Raw genomic sequence first — 25,000 nt, forward strand, 5'->3', positions numbered from 1 at the left:
TTCACCGCCATTGGCGACTTTAGTTTATTGGACAGTTCACCGCCATTGGCGACTTCAGTTTACTGGACAGTTCACCGCCGTTGGCGACTTGAGTTTACTGGACAGTTCACCGCCATTGGCGACTTTAGTTTACTGGACAATTCACCAACATAGGCGATTTTAGTTTACTGGACAGTTCACCGCCATTGGCGACTTTAGTTTACTGGACAATTCACCAACATAGGCGATTTTAGTTTACTGGACAGTTCACCGCCATTGGCGACTTTAGTTTACTGGACAGTTCAACGCTAAAGGCGACTTTAGTTTACTGGACAGTTCACCGCCATTGGCGACTTTAGTTTACTGGACAGTTCACCGCCTTTGGTGACTTTAGTTTACTGGACAGTTCATCGCCATAGGCGACTTGAGTTTACTGGACAGTTCACCGCCATATGCGGCTTTAGTTTACTGGACAGTTCACCGTCATTGGCGACTTAAGTTTACTTGACAGTTCACCGACATAGGCGACTTTAGTTTACTGGACAATTCACCGCTGTAGGCGACTTTAGTTTACTGGACAGTTCACCAGCATAGGCGATTTTAGTTTGCTGGATAGTTCACTGCCATTGGTGACTTTAGTTTACTGGACAGTTCACCGCTATAGGCGACTTTAGTTTACTGGACAGTTCACTGCCATTGGCAACTTTAGTTTACTGGACAGTTCGCCGCCATTGGCGACTTTAGTTTACTGGGCAGTTCACCACAATAGGCGACTTTAGTTTACTGGACAGTTCACCGCTATAGGCGACTTTAGTTTACTGGACAATTCACCAACATAGGCGATTTTAGTTTACTGGACAGTTCACCGCCATTGGCGACTTTAGTTTACTGGACAATTCACCAACATAGGCGATTTTAGTTTACTGGACAGTTCACCGCCATTGGCGACTTTAGTTTACTGGACAGTTCAACGCTAAAGGCGACTTTAGTTTACTGGACAGTTCACCGCCATTGGCGACTTTAGTTTACTGGACAGTTCACCGCCTTTGGTGACTTTAGTTTACTGGACAGTTCATCGCCATAGGCGACTTTAGTTTACTGGACAGTTCACCGTCATTGGCGACTTAAGTTTACTTGACAGTTCACCGACATAGGCGACTTTAGTTTACTGGACAATTCACCGCTGTAGGCGACTTTAGTTTACTGGACAGTTCACCAGCATAGGCGATTTTAGTTTGCTGGACAGTTCACTGCCATTGGCGACTTTAGTTTACTGGACAGTTCGCCGCCATTGGCGACTTTAGTTTACTGGGCAGTTCACCACAATAGGCGACTTTAGTTTACTGGACAGTTCATCGCTATAGGCGACTTTAGTTTACTGGACAGTTTACCGCCATTGGCGTCTTTAGTTTACTGGACAGTTCACCGCCGTTGGTGACTTTAGTTTACTGGACAGTTCATCGCCATAGGCGACTTGAGTTTACTGGACAGTTCACCGCCATTGGCGACTTTAGTTTACTGGACAGTTCACCGCCATTGGCGACTTTAGTTTACTGGACAGTTCACCGCCGTTGGTGACTTTAGTTTACTGGACAGTTCATCGCCATAGGCGACTTTAGTTTACTGGGCAGTTCACCACCATAGGCTGCTTTACTTTACTGGACAGTCGACATCGAAGGGTAGACGGACTATTTTTCATACTGTAACCAATCTTGACAGCTGCAGCCAACGAAAGAGTTAATAACAATGGCAATATCAACCTTTCTTTCCCTTCCATTCTTTTCAGTTTCGTTTTGAAGACAGGAAAAAGTTGTAAACTGATCAATTGTACATTGTAATATATTATACTCCACATTTCTTCCTCTCTCGAATGTTGTAAAGATGGCCAGCAAAGAAGTGGAAGAGAAGAAATGCAGAACATATCAGTTGAAATTACAATGTTTTTATAACCAGCAGCGTAAATCAACACTCTTCGTCAGGCCTTGAGAACTAGGTTAGGAATACTGCTTTACACTGGCCACTGTACAGAAACACACACAACACACACACACACACACACACACACACGCATTATACTCTCGCACAAAAAAAAGACTAAGAAGAAAAAAAAAAAAGAGCTATTGTGGGAGAGACAACAGATAGATCTGGAGCAGATGCTCTGTGTTAAAGTGGCGATATCTTGGAATTCTTGAAAAGCTGCCATCAATTAATTAATTGGTGAAAAGGAGAATTTACGACGTTTTCAACGCTGAAGCGATTACAAGTAATTGATTGATTTCATGAAACCATTGTCACCAAAATGCTGAATGGGCGTTAAGATCTCTCCTTACCAACCACTTTTTATTTGTATGACATATATTATCCATTCTGTGTGTAAAAATTCCTTTGGACGTTTGAAGAGACGATTCATAAGATCAGGTAATCGTTGAATTTCACCTGCACCACGCATGAATTAAAAAAAAAAAAAATCAAAAAAATCTAGAGTTGTATATGCGCAGGTGTTTTCAATCCCAACATCAATACGTCTAGGTGTCACGACAAGTATTTCTCGTATCAGAGTCTACTTACTGGTGTGCAGGTGGTTAATGATGGTGTCACGACAGTATTTCACGTATCAGAGTCTATTTACTGGTGTGCAGGTGGTTAATGATGGTGTCACGACAGTATTTCTCGTATCAGAGTCTGCTTACTGGTGTGCAGGTGGTTAATGATGGTGTCACGACAGTATTTCACGTATCAGAGTCTATTTACTGGTGTGCAGGTGGTTAATGATAACCTGGCGGGATTGCATGAAGCGATTAATAATGCTGCGCCGCTGAGTTAGCTTAGTGTCAAGAATGTTCATAAGTATATGGAATTTACCGTGGAGTTAGGAACCTTCTTAATGATAAAGAAAACTTAGTGCTGCTAATTTCGCTTTTTATGGAACTTATTCTTGTTCACGGCATTTCGTGATTGCCAAAAAAAAAGGAGGTTTTGTTCATTATTGTTTCAGTTCAGTGGTCAAATGTTGGATGAGGTCAGTATTGCAAATTTGTGAAAATAGATCTGTCATTGCACTCTACGATCTGAATAATTGTGAATGGAGGTCGTTAAATGTTTACCGGGAGGGAAGGATATATATGTCTATACATACATACATACATACATACATATATATATATATATATATATATATATATATATATATATATATATATATATATGATTATATAGAGAGAGAGAGAGAGAGAGAGAGAGAGAGGGAGAGAGAGGGAGAGATTAAAAAAAAAAAGTGGTGGTGGTGGTGGTAAATAAACAAAATACGAAAGTGATCTTGTAGCACACACAAATAACAACTTTGTGTGTTGAGAGTCAGCCACAATTATAGTTATATACGATCGTTCACCGTTGAAAACCAAAATAAAAACAGATATTATTGACTTAGAGAACAGCTGCCGCAAGTATATATTATGATCTCGTGATGCAGTGTGTTTGCATATATTATTCCGATACTGCAGCTGGTCCATTTTGCAAGCTGATGTTAAAAGTCACTACCTTCAGTTTTTAAATCATTCCGAAAGTAGTAGCTGTGTTGTCTCTGCATGGCTTGTCCGGCAAGGAATCCCTAATTCGATGAAGGCTTCTTTTTGTCTGTCCAGTCAATGATTTGCAGTACCGGAAATATCGCTGGCTGTGGTCAAGAGCTGGCGTTTGATGAAGGTTTCTGTTGTGGACGGAATCGATGTTTTTATTATCATTATGATGATCATGATCATTATTATAATAATTATTTCATTTTAAATGCCGATGTTTCTCTCTATACCGTCTTATTTTGAGCATCCTAAATCATTGCACCTATTGTACTGGCAATTTTTGTGCATGCATGGAATGATATTATCATTAGTAGATGTTGTAACCCGTTTTCAGTGGATTTCGACTCTTGTTTTATGCCGCGTTATTTTTACCGGGGTCAATTTTGATGCGGATTCAGTCACTGAACTAACGTGCCACCATCTTGATTTATCGCCCCACTCAAACCATGGGAATGTTACCAATAGGTGGGTTAATTTAGGATGCTAAAAATTAATAGGACATTACTCGATCTTTGGAATGATTATATTGGGTGTTCAAGGTTTCCGTGCCAGATCAGATGAATGAAACGTTTGTCGGCTGGTCGTGCAGTTTTGAGTAAGGTCACAGCATCAAATATTACTCGTTTCGTCTTGAAAGACTGCGGAATACGTTTTGTCAATTCATACACTGGGGAATGTCACTGATTATTTATATATCTGTCTTATTTTCGGGTTTTTTAAATTTTTATTTTTATTTTATTTTTTACATTGAACCCGTTCGATGAGTCTGAGCGAGTGTTACCAAAGCCGTGAGGTCCTGTAGGGTGGAAACATTGGAAAGATCAGAATTATTTTCTTTCGAGCTGATTTTAAGTTTGACGTCAAATTGACGTGTTTCTCTTTGCGTCATACTGCCGGGTGTTCCTCAGTTGCATCAATGTTCCCCAGGCTTTTGATCCGATTTCATGATTAGTGCTGCTGACTAAACCTGGCTTTCTGGGGATGTTCCTGACTGAGGAATAAGCAGCCTGCTGTGTTGCTGGGCGACCTATGCTGGGATGACCTATGCGTACGTGGTTTAACAGGTAATGTCCTGTTTTGGTAACCTAAATTCTGCCGGGACCTACATAAACGAAAATTTTCGTACGTTTTGCAATGCAGGCATATTTTGAGATATGACATGTTGCATGCAATCGACCCTTCTAAAAATTAACTGTAGGCATAGGACGACGAGAAATGGCCCGCTTGATATCATGAACAAGAACTGATACTTGTCTTAAGCCGCCATGTTTTTTTTTTTTTTGCCTGCGTCTTCATGTTTGCGTGCTTGTGCGTGTCAGAGCGCGCGCGCGCGCGTGTGTATTCGTTTAGTTTTAACATTTCTTTTCAGTAAATGATATTAAATGAGGGTAGGAAGAGAAATCGAGGGAGAGAACAAGGCACTGCGTACGTATACGAGTATGCAAACATGATGTGTGTGTGTGTGTATGTTGGAGGTGTTGGGTGCGGGAGGGGGGGTGGTGGGAGGCGGGGGGAGGGAGGAAGGACGCGTGCTTGTACGTGTGTGAGTACCGTGTGTGTATGTATGTGCGTGCGCGCGTGTGTGTGTGTGTGTGTGTGTGGAGGGGGGATATGGGTGGGTGGAGTGGGGATGGTGCGCACGCTCGTGTGTATGTGTGTGTGTGTGTGTGTTCGAGTCATGTCTTCACTGATGTTTACGGAGTGACGCAGTGTTCATGGTAGAACGGTAACACCTTCGATCCTTTCACCACGTAATTCAGTCTGAAGCACTTTGTTTTCAAAAACCTGTTTGAGTGGAACATAAACACAAAGAAACACAAGAAATATCAGTTGTTACTTTGAGAGAGAGAGAGCCCGAGAGAGAGAGAGAGAGAGAGAGAGAGAGAGAGAGAGAGAGAGAGAGAGAGAGAGAGAGAGAGATTGTTTTGTTGCTGTTATTGTCAAGTTGTTGTTGCCAGTGCGGTTCAGTTGTTGTGTGCTTTGTCGTTGTCAGTTGTTCTTGTGTGTGTGTGTGTGTGTGTGTGTGTGTGTGTGTGTGTGTGTGTGTGTTGTTGTTGTTGTTGTTGTTGTTGTTGTTGTTGTTGTCAGTTGTGTGATTTGTTGTTGTTGTTGTTGTTGTTGTTGGTGGTGGTGGTGGTGGTGGTGGTGGTGGTGGTGTGTGTGTGTGTGTGTGTGTGTGTGTGTGTGTGTGTGTGTGTGTTGTTGTTGTTGTCAGTTGTGTGCTTTGTTGTTGTTGTTGTGTATGTGTGTGTGTGTGTGTGTGTGTGTGTGTTGTTGTTGGTGTGTGTGTGTGTGTGTGTGTGTGTGTGTGTGTGTTGTTGTTGTTGTTGTTGTTGTTGTTGTTGTGTGCGTGTGCGTTGTTGTTGTTGTTGTTGTTGTTGTTGTTGTTGTTGTGTGTGTGTGTGTTGTTGTTGTTGTTGTTGTTGTTGTTGTTGTTGTGTGTGTGTGCGTTGTTGTTGTTGTTGTTTGTAGTCGGGCACTGGCACAGGCGTGTGTGCTCTTTGGACTCTGAAATCATGTTTTCATTTATGTTGGGAGATTCTGTACTGCGGAATACTAGAACACCTGCGAATTCCATCACACACACACACACACACACACACACACACACACACACACACATAGGCACTGGCAGAGGACTTTTGTTTTCAAAAGTCTGTTTAAGTGGACTGTATACAACTGAATCACCGTCAGGTTGAAACATCTTCAGACCCGCAAACACTAAAAAACAAACAAACAAACAAACAAAAACAACAACAGAAATATGATAATTAATTAGCATAATATGCTATCACAGCAACAGCTGTCGTTATATCCATTTCTGTGCCTAATTACTCTCCGACGTTCGCATTTAATTGTGTGTGTGTGTAGTGTGTGTGTGTGTGTGTGTGTGTGTGTGTGTGTGTGGTGTGTGTGTGTGTGTGTGTGTGTGTGTGTGTGTGTGTGTGTGTGTGTGTGTGTGTGTGTGTGTGTGTGTGTGTGTGTGTGTGTGTGTAAGAGGGACCAGCTGTTACGGTTTCATACATTTGATCACTGAAGATTTCATGAGGTCCCATCGGCAGCTCTCCGTCTTGCAGACCCAACAATATTTTTTTTTAGGTCAGTGTCAGTTTTAGACGTGATGACACAAAGTCTTCCTACCAGATGATCCAAACAACACAGGTTTTCATTGTCTAGGAGGAGGAATTTTGTTTAAATTAATGTCCCGTCACACATATCGGTGATTGAAGACATTTTGTTAAAGTATTTATGATTACATTTGAGTATTATCGGTTAGAAGGGGTGGGAGCTGCGAATGAATGGAGGGTTGGTGGGGGAAACTGGGCAAATGAGGGTGAAATGAGGGTGAAATTTGAAAAAAAAAAAATCTAAATACAATTACAGGAAATTATTTAAAGGACTTCGTACAAGAGAAGTCGTTAAACTTACAAGCGAAACAACTGATAATGAATGCAAGAAGTCAATCAACGTTCTCAGTCACTTGTGAAGACACACTTTCGTGTACATAAAGCTTCATCAAGCTGCAGTAAAAAATTATATGCTTAATTGTCAGGTTACTAAAGCATATGCACTTGACATTAGAACAATACTTGGTCCGTAATGAATTTGATAATAGTCTGAGAGCTAAACTCCGAATTAGTCTGCGAATCAGACCAAAGTCTGAGAGAGTCAACTGACGAGGTTTTAGACTTGAATTCAAGCATCTATAAAAGTCTCTTTCTAGTATATTGCTTATTTCCTTGTATGACACTGGGCAATATACTTTCATACTATCTGTATGATTCTTTGCTCCCCTTTTTACTGCCCTGTCTGCTTGGTCGTTATATTGTCTAGTGACTACTGCTACTCGGCACTACTTCTACTACTACTCAGTACTGCTACTGCTGCTGCTGCTACTACTACTACTACTACTAATGACTGATAAAAGGAAGAATCGAATAAGAATGAAGAACTAATTCTGCACTGGAGAAATCAACTTGGTGACTGACAAGGTAACTGAATGGGGGTCTGGCTATCAGCACCGGACATACTACAAACAAAAATTCACCAATGAATAAATGAACTATTAAGTCCATAAATAAATCAGTCAATTCATTTATAAGTCCTCATTTAAGTAAACCAGTCTATTCATAGTAATGAGCTCACACATGAATGATGATATATCAGGGCTGCTGTGTATATAAGCCCACCAAACCCGGCCGGCAACAAATAGGCTAAATCTGATATTTTCAAGTCCGTGGCACTGCCTGGCGCAGTGCTTGCTTCAGTAGCAGTCCTGCCACATCTGGTAGGAGGAAGACATTGTGTCATCACGTCTAGAACACTGATCTAAAAAATATTGTTGGGTCTGCAAAACGGAGAGCTGTGGAACCTCATGAAATCTTGACTCAAATGTATGAAACTGTAACAGCTGGTTCCTCTTACACACACACACACACACACACACATACACATTAATTGCGAACGTCGGAGAGTAATTGGGCACAGAAATTGATACAACGACAGCTGTTGCTGTCACTCGATAGCATATATATGCTAATTATCTGATACTAGTATTTCTGTATTAAAATAAAATCCCCCAAAACAACCCTACAGCGAGTTTTGGCAACTGAGACCATTGATATCTCAGTCAGTGGTCAGTCGATTAATCAGTTTCACACCGATCTCCCGGGACGTCTGATATAGATGGGTTGAGGGTGTATGTGTTGGAATCAAGTCGTCTGATGGATGGGTTGAGGGTGTATGTGTTGGAATCAAGTCGTGTGATATAGATGGGATGAGGGTGTATGTGTTGGAATCAAGTCGTCTGATTGATGGGATGACGGTGTATGTGTTGGAATCAAGTCGTCTGATGGATGGGATGAGGGTGTATGTGTTGGAATCAAGTCGTCTGATGGATGGGATGAGGATGTATGTGTTGGAATCAAGTCGTCTGATGGATGGGTTGAGGGTGTATGTGTTGGAATCAAGTCGTCTGATGGATGGGTTGAGGGTGTATGTGTTGGAATCAAATCGTCTGATGGATGGGATGACGGTGTATGTGTTGGAATCAAGTCGTCTGATGGATGGGATGAGGGTGTATGTGTTGGAATCAAGTCGTCTGATGGATGGGATGAGGGTGTATGTGTTGGAATCAAGTCGTCTGATGGATGGGATGAGGGTGTATGTGTTGGAATCAAGTCGTCTGATATGGATGGGATGAGGGTGTATGTGTTGGAATCAAGTCGTCTGATGGATGGGATGAGGGTGTATGTGTTGGAATCAAGTCGTCTGATGGATGGGATGACGGTGTATGTGTTGGAATCAAGTCGTCTGATGGATGGGATGAGGGTGTATGTGTTGGAATCAAGTCGTCTGATGGATGGGATGAGGGTGTATGTGTTGGAATCAAGTCGTCTGATGGATGAGATGACGGTGTATGTGTTGGAATCAAGTCGTTTGATATAGATGGGTTGAATGTGTATGTGGGAACTTGAATCAATTAAGTCGTCTGATGGATGGGTTGAGGGTGTGTGTGTGTGTGTGTGTGTGTGTGTGTGTGTGTGTGTGTGTGTGTGTGTGTGTGTGTGTGTGTGTGTGTGTGTGTGTGTGTGTGTGTGTGTGTGTGTGTGCCTTGATTCAAGTCGTCAGTCCCGGACATCGGTGTTTTGAGTGGCCGGGTTGCATGGTGGCCGCGAACTCAGTTAATATTGTTCAGTCTATTCTATTCATGACTGCGTCATCATCACCCTGTATAAAAACAAGGGAGAAAAGTCGGACTGCTCCAACTACAGGGGGATAACTCTGCTCTCCATCGCAGGCAAGATCCTCGCCAGAGTCCTCCTAAATCGGCTGGTGCCTACTATCGCCGAAGAACATCTCCCAGAGAGTCAGTGTGGCTTTAGAGCCAACAGAGGCACCACTGACATGGTCTTCGTTCTCAGACAGCTACAAGAAAAATGTCGGGAACAGAACAAAGGACTGTATGCGACATTCGTCGATCTCACGAAAGCTTTCGACACCGTGAGCAGAAAAGGTCTGTGGGAGATCATGAAACGTCTAGGATGCCCCCCAAAATTCCTCAGCATGGTCATCCAACTACATGAGGAACAGCGTGGACAGGTCAGACACAGCAACGACCTTTCGGAGCCCTTCCCAATTGGAAATGGAGTGAAACAAGGTTGTGTCCTCGCGCCGACCCTCTTCACGATCTTCTTCAGCATGATGCTCCAACAGGCCACTGAAGATCTTGGCAACGACGACGGCATCTTCATCAGATACCGCACTGATGGCAGCCTATTCAACCTGAGGCGGCTACAGGCCCACACCAAGACACTGGAGCAACTCATCAGAGAGCTTCTGTTTGCCGACGATGCTGCCGTCGTCGCCCATACAGAAGCGGCCCTGCAGCGTATAACGTCCTGCTTCGCAGAGGCTGCGCAGCTCTTCGGCCTAGAAGTCAGTCTGAAAAAGACGGAAGTTCTCCACCAGCCTGCCCCACGGGAAGAATTCCACGCTCCTCACATCAACATCGGTGAGACAGAGCTGAAGTCGGTCCACCAGTTCAGCTACCTAGGCTGCACCATCTCGTCTGACGCCAAGATCGACAAGGAGATCGACAACAGACTTGCAAAGGCAAACAGCGCATTCGGCAGGCTGTACAAGAGAGTGTGGAACAACAAACACCTGAAGAAAGACACAAAGATCAGCGTGTACAGAGCTGTTGTACTGCCCACCCTGTTGTATGGCTCCGAAACCTGGGTCACCTACCGGCACCACATACGACTGCTTGATCGCTTTCACCAGCGCTGCCTCCGCACCATCCTCAGCATCCACTGGAGTGACTACATCACAAATGTCGAGGTCCTGGAGCAGGCAAAGACTATCAGCATCGAGGCAGTGCTGCTAAAGACCCAGCTACGTTGGGCAGGGCACGTGTCCAGGATGGAGGACCACCGCCTGCCCAAGATCGCGCTGTATGGCGAACTGTCCACTGGCCACCGTGACAGAGGAGCACCCAAGAAGAGATACAAAGACTCCTTGAAGAAAGCTCTCGGTGCCTGTCACATTGACCATCGCCAGTGGTCCGCAGTAGCCGCTGATCGAGAGACCTGGCGACGCACCATCCACCAAGCTGTCTCCTCCTTCGAAAACAACCGCAGGGCCAGCCTTGAGGCCAAACGCAGGAGGAGGAAGAACCACAACGCTGCAGCCGCGAACCCAGACCAGACTTTCCCTTGCAACCGCTGCGGCCGACTCTGCTTTTCCCGCATTGGCCTTGTCAGCCATGAGCGTGCCTGCATCAGACGTGGACAACGCCCTTCCTAGATCTTCGTCAGCGAAGCCAGGCCATGATGATGATTCTATTCATAGTGTCCGTGGGTAGTCGTGGCCTTTATATAGTTACTAGTGGTAACTACGGCACATTCGCCCAGGTTGCGAGAGAATCGGACCGCACGGTCGAGAACGAATCCCACCACACTAGGCAGTATCCCCACCCCCCCCACCCTCCTGCCTTCCCCCATCTCCCCATTCCACTAGACCTTGAGTGGCGGTCTGGGCGTTTGGAATGAGACGAGAAACAGAAGTCGCGTGTACAATATGCACCTGGTAGTGCATGAAAATGAACCAATGACAACAAATGGGTCGTCCATGGTAACATTCTGGAGTAAAGTCCACTCTAATAAATAAGCATGCAGTGTGTATGTGTGCGCGTGATCGAATTTTGACGGATGCAGGATACGAATAATGAACGCATCAAAAGCCAGCTGTCAGTCGCAGGTACTAAGCAGCGTCTTGAGCAAATGACTTCGTTTTTGTAAAGGGCTTGAGTTTGGTCTCTTGACTGAAGTTTGGCGCTGTACAATAATGTTTTTAAAAAATCCGGTAGAATGATCCGGTGGAGACTTCTACAGCCTCTGTCATCCGCTCTCTCTCCTCTTTAAGGTGCCTCCCATTCCCTGTTTCCTTCGCAGCCGACGATGCTAGCTCCGCAAGAAATTAATGGTATCGCTGTCTGCAAGTAAAAAGACCTTGACTTTGTACAAATCCTTGTCTTGTCTTTCTTCCAGAGTAACCTCCCTTGTCACACACTCTGGGTACTACCATCCCGTTTCGTTCCTGAGAAGCAGACGATTGTGCACTGTAAGGACAAACATGGCCAAAAAGTCCGTCTGCATCGTTGGCTCCGGTAACTGGTAAGTCCCGTTTGTGTGTCAAAGCATGTTTGGCTAAAGCGTTTTAGTTAATGCACACATGTGCAGACGCAAAACTATAACTGACTCACTGTGGTCGTACTACTATTTTCACTTTGCGCGATCGACATTCCATTGGCACTGACCCATTTTTAATGAACCGCAAATGCAAAAACAGTGACGTAAAAGTCAGTCTATTTAATCGCACAAAATGCCAGTTTCACAAACAGATCATGTATACAACAAATGTGATAAGGTCATGGCATGAACTCTGGAACTATCGCAATTTGCATTTGATAGCAGCTCAAGGACGTGCCTGATGCAGTCAGAAGTTATTGAAACTAAAAATAAGCTTTTGCATTTGATAAAAGTTTAATATAAAACCACAACGCATTGATGTGTCAGGGGTATGGGGTGAGAGTGGGGACAAGTATGTCTTTATGTTTGTCTATATATTTGTATTTTATTTACCTTTTTTTCCTTCTTACCACACAAGTCAATTGTTCATTCACACTGGATATTAGAATGCTGTGACCAAAATAAAAAGAAAAAAAAAAGCTCCCTACCCAGTGACCCATTTCCATGTTATGCTTTGATCCTATTGGTTGAGCAGTCCACAGGGAGATAACTGCATTAGATCACCATGAGGCCCCTTTCAAAAGAAACTGCACTGCTGATCAGAGACAGAGAGTTACAGCTTCAAGGAGGTGTCAAAGTGTGCAGAATGATCCATATACCCTACACCATATCTGTTAAAAGAAAAAAAAGAAAAAAAAAAAAAAAAAGAAAAGAAAAAAGCAGATGCCTGATCTTCAAACCCAGCACGCTCATCAGGCCTTGAGGCCTAGCTACCTGAGGTTTGTCTAAAAGTAAAACATTATCAATATCATGGAACAGAAAAAAAAGAAAAAGAAAAAAAAAAGCATGAACCCACCCATGTGCTTGTGTAAGCTGACACCAGTGTACAAATTCACACACACAGACACACATGCACACGCGCACACACACTCACACACACTGCGCAAGCTTACACCAGAGTCCAAATTCATGCTCACACACACACACACACACACACACACACACTGCGCAAGCTGACACCAGCGTGCAAATTCACACGCACAGACACATGCGCGCGCACGCACACACACACACACAAACACACACACACAGACACACACACGTTGAACAATTTGCAGTCTCACAGACACCAAGGCCCAACCCTTAACAGACAAACACACGTACCCAGGCCTCCCCCACCCCACCCCCACACCCCTTCCCCACACAGAATTTATATTCATAAATCATGCTCTGGTATGGATGGATGTGCAGGGGATCAGCCATCGCCAAGATCATCGGCAACAATGTTCAGGACAGCGGCCAGTTTGAGAAAGAAGTTCGAATGTGGATGTACGAGGAGAAAGTGGATGGTCGAAACCTGACTGAGATCGTTAACACAGAGCACGAAAATGTCAAATACCTGCCTGGAATCAAGCTGCCCACTAATGTGGTGAGTGGTTTGGGGGTTTAGGATCATAATGCTGATAAGTTAACCAAGTGTTCATATGGGATTGAAGAGATTTTGGAGAATTTGAAAAAAAAAAAGAAAAAAAAAAAAAAAAAGTTACCATTACTTATCAACTGTTCACTACCTGCATGACAATGACGATCCTTAACAGTATATAAAATAAAAAAAAAGACAAAAAAAAAAAAAAGACCTAGGTTTGTTTAAGTTCTTAATTTGAGATCTCTGTGTATTATTCATTTTACTGAATCAGATAATTATACATTGTTTCTGTCAGTGGTAAAGCACAGTAAGTAAGTCTGCCTGAATTTGAATTTAAAAGTAAGATCATATTTAAAAAAAAAAGAAAAGAAAGAAAGAAAGAAACTGATCCTGTTATTCTCATCATTGTAGCAGACGTTGATTCATGCAATGGGCATAAGGTGACATTCAAAACACCATGCCTTTCCTGGTTCTTGACACCGTGTTTTAGAGGTTATTTTAAAAAAAAGAAAAGTGATTAAATACCAGTACGAACCATTGATCTTACCCATTGACTGCTGAACTTAGCTGAAATGAGGTCACTTGTGGCACGAGTTTCAAGTGTGGTTACCACTTTTTGTTCTGTGCTTATCAATGGTGTCAAGTAATAGTATGCATTCCCGAGAGGAAGAAGTCTGGATAAAGAATGGTGACAGACTATGACATCCTGACCTGTAATCTCCATCTTATCTCAACAAGGTGACATCTCTTCTCTGATGGGCATACTCATCAACAGCAGTCAATGGGTTAAAAATCTGTGTGAGGCTCAGGGACTCTTTTAACCATAGTTCTAGGGGGTCCCAGAGTCACTTGATCTAATGTTCCATATTCTTAAAAAAAATCTGTATTTTCACTGTTAGCCGCGCGAAATTTGGCCAAACAGAGCAAACCATAGGCCTAGTTTGCATCAGTTTGACATGGTAAGTATATGTAAACACCAAACATGGAGTATAATACAAACTCCTCCTATTGCTACATACTTGCCAGTTGTATTGGTTGTTAATGTGTCTGTTAAATTATATATGTATGACTATAAATTTGTATATATGTATACATGAATTCAAACAGCAATGTTTTCTGATGCATACAATATCAATGTAATATAATGCAATGTAAATTATGATGCAGTGCATTACAGCACAACGGAGTACAGGACAGCACCCTTGGACCTATGGCAGACTGCTTATTAATATTGAATTTACAGTTTGTTTAATCGTTGTTCAGCTGCGCCCCTTCTTGAGGGGCAATGGCCTGTGCATGATTAAAGTATCTGTATCTGTATCAGTATCTAACACACATACACACACACACTCTGTGGAGAAAAAAAGAAAGAAGTAGAAATGTAATTATAAAGATGAAAGCTAGATAGTAGATGGCAATGAATTAGAACGTAACCTATTCATTGATAATAGATGTGCTCCCCTACAGAATGACTGTATTCTCTATTGTTGGTGAAAACAAAGCAAGAGGGGGAGGGAAGGGGAGGGGAGGGGGGGAAGGGGGGGGAAGAAGAAGAAAAAAACAAACATGCAATTTTACATGATTAATGGATGAGGAAGGGGGATGCAGGGGGGGGGGGGGGGGGGGGGGGGGGGGATGAAAGGAGTGTGGGAGGAGAGTGGGGGGCGGGGGGGGGGGGGGCTGTGAGTGAAGGATATTATGTCTGGTCTTTGTTTAATTAGGAAACATCATGAGGGGTAGTGCCCTGTATACATTATTTAAATACCTGTATCTGTATCTAACTCACACATACACACAGGCACACAGGCACACAGACACACACACACCAAAGGATCTATTGTAGACTGCTCATTAATATTGAAGGGAGTTTGGGAAGGGTGTGTGTGTGGGGGGGGGGGGGGGGGGGGGGGGGGGGGGGCAGATGTGGGCGAAGGATGTTATTTTTGGTTTTCATTTTAGAATTGTTAATGAGAAACATAACCCATTCACCAACAACAGATGTGCTCCAATGCAGAATATTCTCTGTGTGTGTGTGTGTGTGTGTGTGTGCGTGTGTGTGTGTGTGTGTGTGTGTGTGTGTGAACAAGAGAGAGAGAGAGAGAGAGAGAGAGAGAGAGAGAGAATCAGTATCAGTAGCTCAAGGAGGCGTCACTGCATTCGGACAAATCCATATACGCTACACCACATCTGCCAAGCAGATGCCTGACTAGCAGCATAACCCAACTCGCATAGTCAGGCCTTGAGAAAAAAAAAGAAAAAGAAAAAGAGACAAAAATAGAGAGAGAGAGAGAGAGAGTGTGTGTGTGTGTGTTGTAAACTTTCACAAAATCATTTTCTTACAAGTGAGAGAGGAAGAGAGAGAGGGAGAGAGAGAGAACTATATGTCACATAAAAACATACTTTACATGACTTTTCAACATTACATCATTTATCCTTGAAAAAGGTCTAAACTGACCGATAAGTTAGATTAAGTTAGATTTTTCCTCTTCCTCGCCCCCTTGCGCCCCCCCTCCCCCCTCATCCCCCCCCCCTTTTTTTTTCCAGACTTGTCAGAAGTGTTTGATAGATGCAGCCCCAGTAAGAGGACTGAACAAAGGGAATAAAAGTGGTTTTGTTTCACATAGCTTTGTAATGTTTGCTGTGGGAAGGCATGGCGTTTCAGTACTGACTGTGTGTGTGTGTGTGTGTGTGTGTGTGTGTGTGAAAGAGAGGGAGAGAGAGAGAGAGGTGTCTTGTTTTCCATTTCAGATTTTTGAATGTGTGTACTTCGCATGAGTGTGTGTGTGTATGTGTGTGCGTGTGTGTGTGTGTGTATGTGAGATTAATAAAGTGACATTGTATTGTACTGTATTGCACTGTGATTGCACTGTACTGTATTGCACATCAAAATTATTGAAATTCTAGGCCACCAAGAGAGAGAGAGAGAGAGAGAGAGAGAGAGCGGTCATAATGTGACGATGTTTGTTGCATAGGAAGAATGTGGATGCTCTATTTTGCACAAGTAGATGTGGACGATGTTAAGAATGTAGATGCTGCTTGTTGCACAGTGGATGCTGTTTGTTGCACAGGTAGAATGTGGGCAATGTTTGTTGCACAGGTATAATGTGGAGGCTGTTTGTTGCACAGGTGTAATGTGGACGATGTTTGTTGCACAGGTATAATGTGGATGCTGTTTGTTGCACAGGTATAATGTGGACGATGTTTGTTGCACAGGTATAATGTGGATGCTGTTTGTTGCACAGGTGTAATGTGGACGATGTTTGTTGCACAGGTTTATTGTGGATGCTGTTTTTGCACGGATGTAATATGGACGATGTTTGTTGCACAGGTTTATTGTGGATGCTGTTTTTGCACGGATGTAATATGGACGATGTTTGTTGCACAGGTGTAATGTGGATGATGTTTGTTGCACAGGTGTAATGTGGATGATGTTTGTTGCACAGGTGTAATGTGGATGATGTTTGTTGCACAAGTATAATGTGGAGGCTGTTTGTTGCACAGGTATAATGTGGAGGCTGTTTGTTGCACAAGTATAATGTGGACGATGTTTGTTGCACAGGTGTAATGTGGATGCTGTTTGTTGCACAGGTGTAATGTGGACGATGTTTGTTGCACAGGTGTAATGTGGATGATGTTTGTTGCACAGGTGTAATGTGGACGATGTTTGTTGCACAGGTGTAATGTGGATGCTGTTTGTTGCACAGGTGTAATGTGGATGCTGTTTGTTGCACAGGTGTAATGTGGACGATGTTTGTTGCACAGGTATAATGTGGACGATGTTTGTTGCACAGGTGTAATGTGGACGATGTTTGTTGCACAGGTGTAATGTGGATGATGTTTGTTGCACAGGTATAATGTGGATGATGTTTGTTGCACAGGTTTATTGTGGATGCTGTTTTTGCACAGATGTAATGTGGATGATGTTTGTTGCACAGATGTAAGGTGGATGATGTTTGTTGCACAGGTTTATTGTGGATGCTGTTTTTGCACAGGTGTAATGTGGACGATGTTTGTTGCACAGGTATAATGTAGATGCTGCTTGTTGCACAGGTGTAATGTGGATGCTGTTTGTTGCACAGGTATAATGTGGACGCTGTTTGTTGCACAGGTGTAATGTGGATGATGTTTGTTGCACAGGTATAATGTAGATGCTGCTTGTTGCACAGTGGATGCTGTTTGTTGCACAGGTAGAATGTGGGCAATGTTTGTTGCACAGGTATAATGTGGAGGCTGTTTGTTGCACAGGTGTAATGTGGACGATGTTTGTTGCACAGGTATAATGTGGATGCTGTTTGTTGCACAGGTGTAATGTGGACGATGTTTGTTGCACAGGTATTATTGTGGATGCTGTTTTTGCACAGATGTAATATGGACGATGTTCGTTGCACAGGTGTAATGTGGATGATGTTTGTTGCACAGGTGTAATGTGGACGATGTTTGTTGCACAGGTATAATGTGGACGATGTTTGTTGCACAGGTGTAATGTGGACGATGTTTGTTGCACAGGTATAATGTGGATGCTGTTTGTTGCACAGGTGTAATGTGGATGATGTTTGTTGCACAGATGTAATGTGGATGATGTCTGTTGCACAGGTAGAATGTAGACACTGTTTGTTGCACAGTGGATGCTGTTTGTTGCACAGTGGACTATGTTTGTTACATGGGGGGGTAGAATGTGGACGCTGTTTCTTGCATGTTTGTTGCACAGTGGACGCTGTTTGTTGCACAGGTAGCCATCCCGGACGTGAAGGAGGCCTGCAAGGACGCAGACATCTTGGTGTTCGTGCTGCCCCACCAGTTTGTTGACAAGACGTGTGCGGCCATGCGCGACCATGTAAAGAAGGAGGCCTGTCGCCATCTCCCTCATCAAGGTGGGGTCAGGGGTCATTGTTTTGTCGATGCTGAATTTGTCTACTATATAATGACAACACCTATGATAACACTTGGCGCAACAGAATGCCCGGATGACGCCTGGATCAAACCTGTGACAGAGATCATCTCCCACACCTTTTGTGTGTGTGTGTGTGTGTGTGTGTGTGTGTGTTGTGTGTGGTGTGTGTGTGTGTGTGTGTGTGTGTGTAAAACCAGTGACAGAGATAATCTCTCACATCTTTAACCTTTAACCTGTCATCACTCTGTGTGTGTGTGTGTGTGTGTGTGTGTGTGTGTGTGAGTGTGTGTGTGTGTGCAGTGTTTTGCTCTGATGGAGCCGGAATCAAACTAGGGATGAAGATCATCTCTCAGGATCTTTAACCTTTAACCTGTCATAACTCTGTGTGTGTGTGTGTGTGTGTACTGGGTTTTGCTCTGATGAAACCTGGATCAAACTTGTGACAGTGCTATCATCCCCCACACTTTTAACCTGTCATTGCTGTGTGTGTGTGTGTGTGTGTGTGTGTGTGCGTGTGTTCATGTGTGTGTGTGTGTGTGCATGTGTTTGTGTGTGTGTGTGTGTGTGTGTGTGCAGAGTTTTGCTTTGATGGAACCTGGATCAAACTTGTGTCAGATCATCTCCCACACCTTGAACCTGTCATTGCTGTGTGTGTGTGTGTGTGTGTGTGTGTGCGCGCGTTTGTGTGTGTGTGCGTGTGTTTGTGTGTGTGCATGTGTTCATGTGTGTCTGTGTGTCTGTGTGCCTGTGTGCATGTACCTGTGTGCCTGTCTGCAGGGTTTTGCTCTGACGGACTCTGGCATCAAACTGGTGTCGGACATCATCTCGGAGAGCTTGAACAAGATGCCGTGCGCTGTCTTGATGGGCGCCAACCTGGCTGGGGAGGTGGCCAGTGAGCTGTTCTGTGAGTCCACCATAGGTAGGTGCACCACATGTTAACTGAGTGTTGATTGGACACCTTTTTTTCTTTCTCTCTTTTTCTTCTTGTAGTCTCGTTAGTTTGCTGTCTGTTTGGAACTGGTGTTTTTTTTTTTATGTAGTTTCAATAGACCTTTTGACATTATTTTTGGTTCTCCTTGACTGGTTTTAATGAGCTGTTCTGTGAGTGTACTGTAGGTAGGAACATCACATGTTAACTGAGCGCTGATTGGAAGGTTCTTAATGATGATGATAATGATGATAATAATAACAATAATGACAATAAGAAGTGGCCAATGAGCTGTTCTGTGAGTCCACCATAGGTAGGTACACCGCATGTTAGTTGAGTGCTGATTGGACGATTTTTGACTCACTTGTGTGAACAAAGTGTGTCTGCATTATAACACCACCACCACCACCACCACAAACAACACAGCAACAACAGCAAATCAAATCAAATTATGGCGCTTAGAGCCTCTCTGACCACTATGGCCATCTCAAAGCTATCACTGCAAAAAACAAGAACAATGAGAACAAGAATAAGAATTGACCACTATGGCCATCTTAAGGCTATCACTGCGAAAAACAACAACAATGAGAACAAGAATAAGAATTGACCACTATGGCCATCTCAAAGCTATCACTGCGAAAAACTACAACAACAATAAAAACAAGAATAAGAATAATAAGAGGCCAATAATCTGTACTCTTGAGTGCACCATAGGTCAGTACAGTACTGGATTTCAGCCGAATGTTGATTGGATGATTCTTTTGTCTTCATCTTCTTCTTCATTCTGGTTTATTGTTTGTTCATATAGTGATGTGCTAAGGGAGGTAATTGGGAAAAAAGACTTTCTTCAAAGTAATTGTTGGTATTCTTTTAAAGAACTTCCCTTGCTTGTTTTTTTCCATTTTTTTTTTTATTTGGCTTTTTTTTCATAACACAAAAAGCATTGTGTGATTTAGGCTTTTATTATTGTTATTATTATTATTATTATTATTATTGTGGTGTTGCTGTAATTGCTATTATTAGTGTTGTTATTGTTGTTGTTATTATTATTATTATTATTGTATTATTATTAGTATAATTATTATTTCCCATGACGATGATGTGTGTGTGCAAGGGTGCAAAGACGAGAACATGGGTCAGCTGTTCAAGACGCTGTTCTCCACACCGTACTTCAGGTGTACCGTGGTGGGCGATGCCTCCACTGTGGAGTGCTGTGGTGCTCTCAAGGTAGGTGTTACCTGTTAATTGCCTGTTAATTACCTGCATGACCACTACAGGTGTACCGTGGTGGACGATGCCTGCACTGTGGAGTGCTGTGGTGCTCTCAAGGTAGATGTTACCTGTTAATTGCCTGTTAATTACCTGCATGACCACTACAGGTGTACCGTGGTGGACGATGCCTGCACTGTGGAGTGCTGTGGTGCTCTCAAGGTAGGTGTTACCTGTTAATTACCTGCATGACCACTACAGGTGTACCGTGGTGGACGATGCCTGCACTGTGGAGTGCTGTGGTGCTCTCAAGGTAGGTGTTACTGTTACCTGTTAATTACCTGCATGACCACTACAGGTGTACCGTGGTGGACGATGCCTGCACTGTGGAGTGCTGTGGTGCTCTCAAGGTAGGTGTTACTGTTACCTGTTAATTACCTGCATGACCACTACAGGTGTACCGTGGTGGACGATGCCTGCACTGTGGAGTGCTGTGGTGCTCTCAAGGTAGGTGTTACCTGTTAATTGCCTGTTAATTACCTGCATGACCACTACAGGTGTACCGTGGTGGACGATGCCTGCACTGTGGAGTGCTGTGGTGCTCTCAAGGTAGGTGTTACCTGTTAATTACCTGCATGACCACTTCAGGTGTACCGTGGTGGACGATGCCTGCACTGTGGAGTGCTGTGGTGCTCTCAAGGTAGGTGTTACTGTTACCTGTTAATTACCTGCATGACCACTACAGGTGTACCGTGGTGGACGATGCCTGCACTGTGGAGTGCTGTGGTGCTCTGAAGGTAGGTGTTACCTGTTAATTACCTGCATGACCACTACAGGTGTACCGTGGTGGGCGATGCCTGTACTGTGGAGTGCTGTGGTGCTCTCAAGGTAGGTGTTACCTGTTAATTGCCTGTTAATTACCTGCATGACCACTACAGGTGTACCGTGGTGGACGATGCCTGCGCTGTGGAGTGCTGTGGTGCTCTCAATGTAGGTGTTACCTGTTAATTGCCTGTTAATTACCTGCATGACCACTACAGGTGTACCGTGGTGGACGATGCCTGCACTGTGGAGTGCTGTGGTGCTCTGAAGGTAGGTGTTACCGGTTAATTACCTGCATGACCACTACAGGTGTACTGTGGTGGGCGATGCCTGCACTGTGGAGTGCTGTGGTGCTCTGAAGGTAGGTGTTACCGGTTAATTACCTGCATGACCACTACAGGTGTACTGTGGTGGGCGATGCCTGCACTGTGGAGTGCTGTGGTGCTCTGAAGGTAGGTGTTACCGGTTAATTACCTGCATGGTCACTACAGGTGTACAGTGGTGGACAGTGCTTGCATAGTGGAGTGCTCTGGGTGAGCGTCAGGTTTGTATGTCAGTTACAGGTGTCGTCTCAAGTTGGGTTGGTGACTGAAACTTGACTGAATGACACAGGAAATGATAATAATGATAGTAATTAAGTACATTTATATAGCGCCTTTTCTCTCTAAGGGCTCAGGGCGCTTTACTTGAAAGAAAATATTACAAATTACATAAATCATTCATGACAACTCTTTCTCAAAACCCCTTCCTCCCCCCCCACCCCCACCCCCCCTACTCAACCCCACCCTCCCACTCTTCATGCATCTAAAGTGAGCTGACATGAATGGTGTTGGAGAAGAAGGAAGCTGAGAGTTCTTATAGATAGGTTTTAAAAAGACGAGCTTTTAGTGATGAGCGAAAAGCAGAGACAGAATCAGGTGCATGGATATGATGAGGAAGGTTGTTCCAGATATGAGGAGCAGCAAAGAAAAAAGAACATTCACCATAGGTTCTTGTATTGACATGAGGAAGTTTCAAAAGGTAACAGTCAGAGGAAGAGCGGAGATTTCTTGAGGGAGTGTAAACACTCAAAAGGTCAGAAAGATATGTACCGTAAAGTTCGGTCTGTTGAGCGCACTGGTATATAAGCCACATCCACAAAATTTTGGAACAAAATTGAACTTTATACATACATAAGCCGCACTGGCTTATAAGCCGCACTTATTTCCGGTACCGGAACACATACTGATACTACAGAAAAGCTGTCAGTACTGTAGGTTATGAAATAAACACATGCGGGAACAACACAAAGAAAAGCCAGCGAAAATACTGCTAGTGCCACAAAAAAAATAATAGATAAACATAACGAAAGTATGATCCATAATTTAGGGATAGTCACATTTATTCAACGTCATCTTGCTCACTGAATCCACTGAAATCTTCGTCTTCAGTGTCCGAGTTGAAGAGAACCAGCACAGCTTCCTCCGCCATCTTGTCACTGACTTTAGCCTCACTTTCACTTCATGAACATGAAGGTGGAGGTCGCTGCTGGTTCGTCGCTTGCACTGTCGTCTGCTAGGTTGATTGCCTTCAATTTGAAGGCTGCATCATAGACATAACGTCACGTTTTCGGCATGTGATCTGAAGGCTTTAATGTGTGCGGATTTGATTTATAAAACATGAACAGGATCGTTAAAATCCTCAAATAAGCCGCATCATTGTATAAGCCGCAGAGGTTGAAGCTGGAGTAGAAAGTCGCGGCTTATAGACCGAACTTTACGGTAGGTCCTGCGGAGTTGAAAGCAGAATAGCAGAGACATGCAACTTTGTATTCAATTCTCGATTCAGTGGGGAGCCAGTGCAGAGTGCGGAGGTGGGGAGGAAAATGAATGATGAGCGCCAGAAGGCAGCTGTCAGTCAGCTATACCCAGGTAGGCAGCCTGTTGTAAGCATGACTCTTGGGTTTGTAAAGTGCATTGAGTTTAGTCTCTGACTGTGTTCACACAGAACGTGGTAGGCATCGGGGCAGGCATTGTGGACGGACTGAAATCCGGCGCCAACACCAAGGCGGCCGTCATTCGCCTGGGGCTGATGGAGATGGTGAAGTTCTGTGAGGTCTTCATGTCAGGTCAGTACAGAGTGCATGTGTGTGTGTGTGTGTGTGTGTGTGTGAGCAAGCACGTGCGAGCTCATGTGTGTCTGCATTTGAGTCGTGTTTTCACTGATGTTTACATAGTGACGCAGTGCTGATCCTGTAACGGCAACACCTTCCTTTCACCACGTAATTAAGCCTGGAGCACTTTGTTTTCAAAAGCCTGATTGAGTGGAACGTAAAAACAAAGAAACACAAGTGGGGGTGTGCATGTGTGTGCGTGTGTGAGCATTTGAGCTCTCCTTTGAGTGTTCTGCACCACATGTTCTTTGGCATTCCTCTCTCGTCTACCTTCTGATGCCCAGTGAAGGGCTGTCTGGTTGATGTGCTGGTCCTAAGCGTGCAATAGGAATTCCTTCAAATCTGAATCTTTTGTGAAGGGCTATGGCTCTGAAACTTGGAGGCTAGATTGCGCTGGCTTTTAGTGCTTCAGCCTTGGGGGCTGGTTGGGGGTCTGGTTTGGGGTCAGTCCAACGCCCAACTGTCCTGCAGCCCTCCTTGACCAAGAGAGTGGGGGATGTAACTTTCAGCAAGACATTCTCCACTTAATGACTACCAAGTTAAACTGATCTCTCAGTCAAAGAAGGCTACTCAGTTGTGTAGCTTTCTTTGGCGATCCGGCCGGCTTCTTCAGCACAACTGCTGGGTAGAGAATTAGCAGCTGTATGCATCGCTGTGAGCGAACTCATGACAATGTGACTTGACGAGTGAGGAGTACACCGACGGCAGGTTGTGTCGGCCCCGGTCACGGTTGAGGGTGGGGTTCCTGGCGGTGATGTGGACTGCCTCCTTTACTCTCCCCTCTGGAACCATCTTGCTTCTCTGTCGAGAACTTGAACATTCTCCACAATAATCAAATTCTAGCCCAGACAGTCAGGGATGGTAGCTGCCTCCTCTGCTGTGTCATGGAGGTGTGGGACACGATGACTGACTACCACACCCTGTGTGCCTTGTTTCAGGTGCGGGAACCAAGGTGGAGACGTTCTTCGAGAGCTGTGGGGTGGCTGACCTGGTGGGACACGATGACTGTCACACCCTGTGTGCCTTGTTTCAGGTGCGGGAACCAAGGTGGAGACGTTCTTCGAGAGCTGTGGGGTGGCTGACCTGGTGGGACACGATGACTGACTATCACACCCTGTGTGCCTTGTTTCAGGTGCGGGAACCAAGGTGGAGACGTTCTTCGAGAGCTGTGGGGTGGCTGACCTGGTGGGACACGATGACTGACTATCACACCCTGTGTGCCTTGTTTCAGGTGCGGGGACCAAGGTGGAGATGTTCTTCGAGAGCTGTGGGGTGGCTGACCTGGTGGGACACGATGACTGACTATCACACCCTGTGTGCCTTGTTTCAGGTGCGGGAACCAAGGTGGAGACGTTCTTCGAGAGCTGTGGGGTGGCTGACCTGGTGGCCACCTGTCACGGTGGTCGCAACAGGATGCTGGGGGAGCAGGTGGTCAAGACCTCTAAAGTGAGTGCATGTTCACACTCTTCTTTTTATTTTATTTTATTTTTTTTAAACTCATTCTGGCCCACAGTTTACACGCCTTGCTACACAACTCCCCTGGACCAGCAGTACACGAGACAAGGGTGGTTTACTATAACAGCGAAAAATTGATGGAGAATTTTTGAATCCATGAATGCATAAGAGAACTGCAGTAGCTAGTCAGGGATACAGAGGGGAGGTAACCTACTTCCGGGAGGTTATCGGCCGTAGCTGCTTTCGTTTTCTCCGCATAGGCGGATTGTAGTTTGCACAGGACAGGAATCGGACTCCCTGCCGGAGTCTGC

At 44.3% G+C, this 25,000-nt stretch overlaps 1 protein-coding gene across 1 annotated transcript in view; it reads left to right on the forward strand.

The window, feature by feature from the left end:
• The window catches only part of LOC143276379 (glycerol-3-phosphate dehydrogenase [NAD(+)], cytoplasmic-like), a 38,451-nt gene that overhangs the window by 2,434 nt on the left and 11,017 nt on the right, over positions 1-25,000 (forward strand). Inside the window, 8 exon segments of the mRNA XM_076580859.1 lie at positions 11,606-11,731; positions 13,058-13,235; positions 17,962-18,081; positions 18,083-18,103; positions 18,901-19,042; positions 20,166-20,278; positions 23,069-23,189; positions 24,565-24,680. Coding sequence (XP_076436974.1) covers positions 11,606-11,731; positions 13,058-13,235; positions 17,962-18,081; positions 18,083-18,103; positions 18,901-19,042; positions 20,166-20,278; positions 23,069-23,189; positions 24,565-24,680 — 937 coding nt within the window.

This window comes from Babylonia areolata, chromosome 32 (genome assembly GCF_041734735.1).
Source record: "Babylonia areolata isolate BAREFJ2019XMU chromosome 32, ASM4173473v1, whole genome shotgun sequence".
NCBI classification, from domain to species: domain Eukaryota; kingdom Metazoa; phylum Mollusca; class Gastropoda; order Neogastropoda; family Buccinidae; genus Babylonia; species Babylonia areolata.